Genomic DNA, 7,500 nt, shown 5'->3' with positions numbered 1-7,500 from the left:
GTTCGAACGCAAATTCCACTCATTTCCACTGCCCACTGCTTTGGAAATGCACCTTGCTCAAGTGATTGCTTATTTACTTATCCCACCACGAGTCCTCTCTTCTTTCCATCCCATCTCTAAACTCTACTCATTGAAATCGCCTAGCAACCAGAAGTTATTCACATAGAAACCATTACAAAAAGTGAATCCTACAAACAAGCAAAAAGCTGATGGGTATAATAGTCCTCCTCAAGTTAAAGAATTAAATTCCAACTGTGGTTATAATCGCAGACACCGTGCAGTTCTAAGTTATTTAGCTTGTGCATGAATGATAAAACCCGTCCTATTTGTTTCACTTCATAGTTTGCCACCCCGTGAATGTACTGGAAGAAGTTATATGAACCGATAACACATCAAAACGAGTCGATATGCTGCATACACATGTTATAACTGTTCAGTCGTCTAAGCTGAATGGTGTATTTGACCCCTCACTGCTCACTGATCCGTGAATCGGGAGCGTTCGTTGCTTCGAGGAATAAGAAAAGGCTTTGTTATGTCTGCACGATTCCGCAGAGTTGATTGTTGTACCTGATCCTTACCATTCAGGATGGATCCTTACCTGTTCACTGACCTGTGCATAACAAGCTTGGCACGATGTTCTATTTTGAAGGTTAAACAATCCAAGTGTTCCCTGATCTCGATATAAGTAACGCTCCTTCTAAAGTTAACTCATACCCACTGGAACTTTTGGCAGTGATTTTTCTGCTTGTTTGTGGCGAGTTTTAAAGACCTGTTTCAATTCCACCATAACAGCCATGACGACTTTGCTGTGTTTGGCGGTGGTCGCTGCGGTTGTCGTTGTTGGTGCTGAAGCTCAGGTGAGTGAGTGAGTGAGATACTCAGTGTGTGTGTGTGTGTGTGTGTGTGTGTGTGTGTGTGTGTGTTCGCGTGCGTGAGTGTGTGTGTGTGTGTGTGAGAACTTGCGTGCGTACTACAAGCGTACCTGCCTGCCTGCATACTTTTTGTCTGTCTGTCAGTCAATTAGTTCTCCTTGTGCATACCAGTCCTGTCGGTCTAGTTGTTATTTTCTCCTCAATCAATGCGTTTGTTTTAGGATGTTAGTTTTTGTTACGATTTTTCAATTTATTTTCTATCCGCGAACCTGTCAGTCATTGATAATTCACCTCCTTCCCGGTGTAACCGTGTATTAAATGACTTTTCTTGTTAATGAGAGGATTATCAAAGTGGACGATGGAGATTAGTCCATTGGAAGGCCACGTCCTTCATTTTGTTTGTTTGTTTGTTTGTTTGTTTGTTTGTTTGCTTGTTTGCTTAACGCCCAGCCGACCACGAAGGGCCATATCAGGGCGGTGCTGCTTTGACATATAACGTGCGCCACACACAAGACAGAAGTCGCAGCACAGGCTTCATGTCTCACCCAGTCACATTATTCTGACACCGGACCAACCAGTCCTAGCACTAACCCCATAATGCCTGACGCCAGGCGGAGCAGCCACTAGATTGCCAATTTTAAAGTCTTAGGTATGACCCGGCCGGGGTTCGAACCCACGACCTCCCGATCACGGGGCGGACGCCTTACCACTAGGCCAACCGTGCCGGTTACGTCCTTCATTGTATATGACGATTGACCAGTCCGATGAAAGGTAGCCTCCTGCTCTATATTTGACCATTGACTGGCTATTCGTATTTTTGTAACGGTGAAGCCGGCCCAATGGAAGCCCACGCCCTGGTCCGCCCTGGTCCGCCCAGGCCTGAAAGTGGCGAGTATTTTACTCGCCTTGGAGAGTCGAAACATTTAACTGGCGAGTAGAAATGTTCATGTACTCGCCAAATGCGAGTTAAGTTGCTGAAACAATCCGCTTGGTTTGGCTAGTAAAATGTGCTCTCTGGCTAGTAAATTTTCGGAAGCACTAGCCAAAGGCTAGTGGACTATTCTTTGGACTTCCAGGGCTGGCGTACAATATGTGTCCATTGACATGCTGTTCTTATTTTTGACCAGAGACCCGGGGGAGGAGGACGTCGTCTAAAGCCAGGTCCGCCAAGGCCACGTCCGCCTCCAGCGGAGGAGCTGGGTGAAATATCGACATGGAACCGGACCGTTGACGACACCGTTGACGACACTGATGTTTCCCAGAATGGCATCTCTATCTCCACTGACAATGTGTATGTAATACTTCTCTTGGAACGAGGGGAGGATACTGGGGGTGTGGGGTTGGGTGTGGGTGGGCGGTGGTTTGAAGGGGTGAGGTGTGTGTGTGTGTATGTGTGTGTGTGTGTGCGCGTGTGATTGTGTGTGTGTGCGCGTGTGTGTGTGTGTGTGCGTGTGTGTGTGTGTGTGTGTGTGTGTGTGTGTGTGTGTGTGTGTGTGTGTGACTGTGTGCGTGTGTGGGTGCCTGTGTGCGTGTGTGTTCGTGGATCTGTCTGTTTCTTTGTCTGTGAGTCTTTCTAACTCGTCTCTTTGTTACTTTCTTTCTTTTTTTTCGCTGTCTCTCTTTCTTTCTTCCACAATTCTTGCTTTCTTTGCTCGCGTATTTTCAAACTTTCTTTTCTTGGGTCATTCATTGTTTCTGTTCTGTGTTCTTGTTTCATTTCTTTCCCTCAGCTCATTTCTTTCTCTTTTTCTGTCTTCTAACTTCCTTGCTTGCTTTTATGTAGCCTTTTCTTTCTTTCATTCATTCATTCTTTCTTTCTTTTTTTTTTAGGATCCTTTCTACATTCCTTTCTTTCTTTCATTTTTTTCTTTCTTTCTTTCTTTAGTTCTTTCTTTAGTTCTTTTTGTCATCCTTCCTTGATTTTCTTTCGTTCTTTCTTTCGTTCTTTCTTTCTTTCTTTCTTTCTTTCTGTCTTTCTCTCTGTCTTTCTTTCATTCTATCGTTCGTTCTTTCTTTCTTTCTTCCTTTTTTTCGTTTCATTTATTTTTTCATTGCTTTGCGTAATGAGCTGTTCTCTTGCTAAAACTTAACCTAATTTCCTGTTTGCTTTTCAGAGTCATAGTGAAAACAAGGGGACAGAACCTGACCTCAGGAATGCTATACAGCAGTAATGTTATGTACTTGTTCGGTGGGGCTTCTCCTGTGAGTATGCTCAGTCTGTCTATCCACTGGGCTTGTGCCTTGGAACATGAGATATAGTTTTTGTGTTCTGTTACAGATGGCTTGAACAAACTGAAGAAAATTGAGTGGTGCGATGTAGTGCTACGAGATAATGTTCCCTCTTTTGTGTTAACATGACATTGGACTCTTGTCTTGTCTTGTCTTGTCTTGTCTTGTCTTTATACGCTGATATGTTATGTTATCTTATGTTATGTTATGTTATGTTATGTTATGTTATGTTATGTTATGTTATGTTATGTTATGTTATCGTATCTTAATGTTATCTTAGTTTATCTTATGCCTAAAAAAAAAAATCAGTTTCCATTTCCCCGACCGACCCTAATTTGCTTGCTTGTTTGTTTGCTTCCTTGCTTGCTTGATTGATTGATACAGTTAAATGATTGATTGATTGACTGATAAATTGATCGATTGATTGATTTATTGATCGATTGATTGAATAATTGATTGATTGATTGATTAAATAATTGATTAATAAAGTTGAATGACTTTTCGATTGATTGATTGATTGATTGGCTGATTCTTGCACTGTTATAAGGGGCGTATGTGCACTACTTTGCAGATGGCTGCGATCAGGCGAGGCAGAGGGCGTGCGTGCTTCGTGATACCCGGTCTTTCAGGAGAGACGTTTAACTCCACTGCTAACAAACTTGCTATCAGAAACGTAGGTGGTTTTAATAACATCTGACACCGACACATGCACAGCCTGGCGGTGACCTTACGGTTCAATTTCTTGTGATAATAGCACGAAGGACGTATGTCCCAAGATAGGCCAATTGGTTCTAAGAGGACGTTAAAACCAATGAGTCAGTCCGGACGGAGTCACCGGGACAGACAGCTTTTTCGAAATTCTTTGTCAGTTCCTAGGGGAACTGTCACAATGTTTTAGGTGACGACATGCATCGCATTGTGACGTTTTCCTCAACTTTATTCGCTTATGACGTCAGATTTGTCACTTTGAAATACAGGACCAAGAAGAGAAGTCTTGGTTGTTCAGTCGGTGACGTTTGTCATTAAGAAAACTTTCTCTTCTTGTTCTGACTGGCTGGCTGGTTTTGTCAACTTGGCTCATGTTGACATGCCTTGTAATATGTTAATATGTTAATGGCACTATCGCCTTCCAAAAAATGTCACTGAATACTGTTCGCGCGTGATGGTCATCATAGGGCTCTCTTGGGGTATGGGGATTAAGGGAAATTTAACATGCACCCAAATTCAAAAATACCAAAAATCAATCCAAATATTAAGCAGCAGCAACTTTGACAAAAACATAGCATGGCATCTTCTCTTTGACGGACTGGCTATGTGACTTTAACGTCCACTTAGACCAGTTGGCCTAGTTGGGACAGGTATTGGTAATACGCTGAGACTATGGTGTGATATTTTGACTCGAACAAGCCCAATGCAGCTGTCTTCGTTAATACGCCAACATTAGGCTTGTCACGTTCTTCTCAACGTATCGCGATACAATCATGATAATGAGAGACGAGGGATGATGCATGCGCGTCTTCATGTTTTCCAAAGCACTGTGACTTTCACTGTGAGCTAAGGATCTTTATCGTGCGCATGCGGGCACAGGGAGGTGTTCGGACACAGAAGAGGGTATGCACACAGTTTCTCGGCGAAGCTGGGATTGGAACCCATGCCGATAGCGACAAACTGGCTACAAAGTCAGCGTGTTACCGACTGAGCTACGTCCCCGCCCAATGTTCTCTTTGCCAATTACAGGGTACTACAGTGACCGATGCTCTGACGGATGACCAGCGCAGTGCCCTCGGAACGCCCTTGGACACGGATGAAGCAACTGCGCTCTTCGAAAGCAACCCTGGTTTGGGCAGATTCTGCCGGGGTGCCCGTGTTGTAGAGACCGTTCAAGCTGATCGTAAGTTCGGAGAGAGAGAGAGAGAGAGAGAGAGAGAGAGAGAGAGAGAGAGAGACAGAGAGACAGACAGACAGACAGACAGACAGAGACAGAGAGACAGACAGGTTGAGAGAGAGAGAGAGAGAGAGAGAGAGACAGAGAGAGGGGGGGAGAGAGAGAAACAGTGAGAGAGAGAGAGAGACAGAGAGACAGAGAGAGACAGAGAGACAGAGAGAGACAGGGAGAGACAGACAGACAGACAGACAAAATCAGAGAGGGAGGGAGAAAGAGACAGAGAGATAAATCGAACTGAAGATATTATGATGTTGAAAAGGGGTTACAAGGACCTACTGAGAGGTAGGAAAAGAGTGAGAGATAGATAGACAGAAAACAGATAGAAGAACTGTTTTCTCCCTTCTTGTTATGCTACCTTGAAATATTAAATTCCTTCGAAAACGGCGTATGGCTGCCTAAATGGCGGGGTAAAAAACGGTCATACACGTAAAATTCCACTCGTGCAAAAAACACGAGTGTACGTGGGAGTTTCAGCCCACGAACGCAGAAGAAGAAGAAGAAGAAGAAGAAGAAATATTAAATAAGAGACATGTGGCAGACAGACAGACAGACAGACGGACAAACAGAAAGACGGAAAGACATGTAAACAGATAGATAGAAAGACAGACAAACAGACAAACATATCTTTTACTTCTTCTCATTTGAAAAGATGACGGTGACAGATATCCTGACAGACAGAAAGTCAGATAAATAAATTGTTCGTATGTTCACTTTTTTTTCTTTTTTTCCATTATTCTGTTTCCCCTTTTCTTGTGTCTTCTGCTTCTTATTCGTCTTCGTCTTCTTCTCCTTTTTTTTTGTCTCCTTCTGCTTTTGCAAACTTTTTGAACCCCTAACAGTTAACTCTCCCCAAATCAAGTCAACATACGTAATATAGACCCTCTCTATGAGCAATTTCTTTACCGCAGCCGCTACTTTCCCAAGCCCCGGGTCGGAGCCTGAAGACCAGAAGGTCGTGTCATTCCTGACCTTGAACTCCAAGGTCAGCCTGCTGGTCAACACTCCACCACCACGTCCTGCCTCCCCAGGTGGAGGAAGACGTCCAGGAAGACCTCAAGGAAGAAACCAAGGAAGACCCCAAGGAAGAAACCATGGAAGACCTGGAAGAACACAGGGATAAACTTCGCAACGTTCTGAAGGGGAAGAGTCCCAACTCAGGGCTCCCCACGGACGTCCATCCTAAAGGGTCCTGGGACCCCCACTTTCAATTTTTAGAAGAGCCATGAACCCCCATTGCAGAATTTTAGAGGGTCACAAGGGTCCAAAAGCCGAAAAGTCTTGGTATACTTATAAAACATTGTGGTCACTCAAAGTGTACTGTGTACAATAGCTGACGATTGCAGTCTAAACAAGTCGCGTAAGGCGAAAATACAACATTTAGTCAAGCTCAGTCGAACTCACAGAATGAAACTGAACGCAAAGCATTTTTTCACCAAGACTGTACACTCGTAGCATCGTCTGTCCACCGCTCGTGGCAAAGGCAGTGAAATTAACAATACAGAAAAGCGCGGTAGCGGTTGCGCTGAGGAGGATAGCGCACTTTTCTATATCTCTATTCTTTTTAACTCTCTTAACGTGTTTTTAATCCAAACATATCATATCTATATGTTTTTGGAATCAGGAACCGACAAGGCATAAGATGAAATTGTTTTTAAATCGATTTCGAAAATTTAATTTTAATCATAATTTTTATATTTTTAATTTTCAGAGCTTGTTTTTAATCCGAATATAACATAATTATATGTTTTTGGAATCAAAAAATGATGAAAAATACGATAAACGTAATTTTGGATCGTTTTATAAAAAAATAATTTTAATTACAATTTTCAGATTTTAATGACCAAAGTCATGAATTAATTTTTAAGCCTCCAAGCTGAAATGCAATACCAAAGTCTGGCCTTCGTCGAAAATTGCTTTGCCAAAATTTCAATCAATTTGATTGAAAAATGAGGGTGTGACAGTGCCGCCTCAACTTTTACAAAATGCCGGATATGACGTCATCAAAGGTATTTATCGAAAAAATGAAAAAAACATCTGGGGATATCATACCCAGGAACTCTCATGAAAAATTTCATACAGATCGGTCCAGGAGTTTACTCTGAATCGCTCTACACACACACACACACACACACACACACACACACACACACACACACTCATACATACACCACGACCCTCGTCTCGATTCCCCCCTCTATGTTAAAACATTTAGTCAAAACTTGACTAAATGTAAAAAGCATCTACGGATATTTAGTGCGTCCCAGGACCCGCTCTTTTAAAGTTTAGTGTGTCCTGGGACCCCCTCCATGCATTTCTAGTACGTGTTTTCGGCTTTTATTGCATATATAGGACGCAGGGACGCGCACTCTGGGGAGCCCTGCAACTGCAACTCACTGTAAGCTGGCAGATGCACAAACACAAAGAATCGACCAAACAAACCAAGCATGCATAGTA

At 43.0% G+C, this 7,500-nt stretch overlaps 1 protein-coding gene across 1 annotated transcript in view; it reads left to right on the top strand.

Moving 5' to 3' along the window:
- Nucleotides 1-694: 694 nt before the first annotated feature.
- LOC138971344 (uncharacterized) overlaps nucleotides 695-7,500 on the top strand; it is a 6,976-nt gene continuing 170 nt past the window's right edge. Inside the window, exons 1-6 of the mRNA XM_070344067.1 lie at nucleotides 695-857; nucleotides 2,000-2,163; nucleotides 2,987-3,074; nucleotides 3,673-3,774; nucleotides 4,839-4,992; nucleotides 5,955-7,500. The exon at nucleotides 5,955-7,500 is cut by the window's right edge and continues 170 nt beyond it. Of these exons, the coding sequence (XP_070200168.1) occupies nucleotides 795-857; nucleotides 2,000-2,163; nucleotides 2,987-3,074; nucleotides 3,673-3,774; nucleotides 4,839-4,992; nucleotides 5,955-6,166 (783 nt within the window). The 5' untranslated portion in view covers nucleotides 695-794 and the 3' untranslated portion in view covers nucleotides 6,167-7,500. The remainder of the gene's footprint in view (nucleotides 858-1,999; nucleotides 2,164-2,986; nucleotides 3,075-3,672; nucleotides 3,775-4,838; nucleotides 4,993-5,954) is intronic.

Source organism: Littorina saxatilis, linkage group LG7 (genome assembly GCF_037325665.1).
Source record: "Littorina saxatilis isolate snail1 linkage group LG7, US_GU_Lsax_2.0, whole genome shotgun sequence".
Lineage (NCBI taxonomy): Eukaryota > Metazoa > Mollusca > Gastropoda > Littorinimorpha > Littorinidae > Littorina > Littorina saxatilis.
Note: the sequence above shows the minus strand (reverse complement) of the source record. Positions and strands in the feature narration are given on the sequence as shown.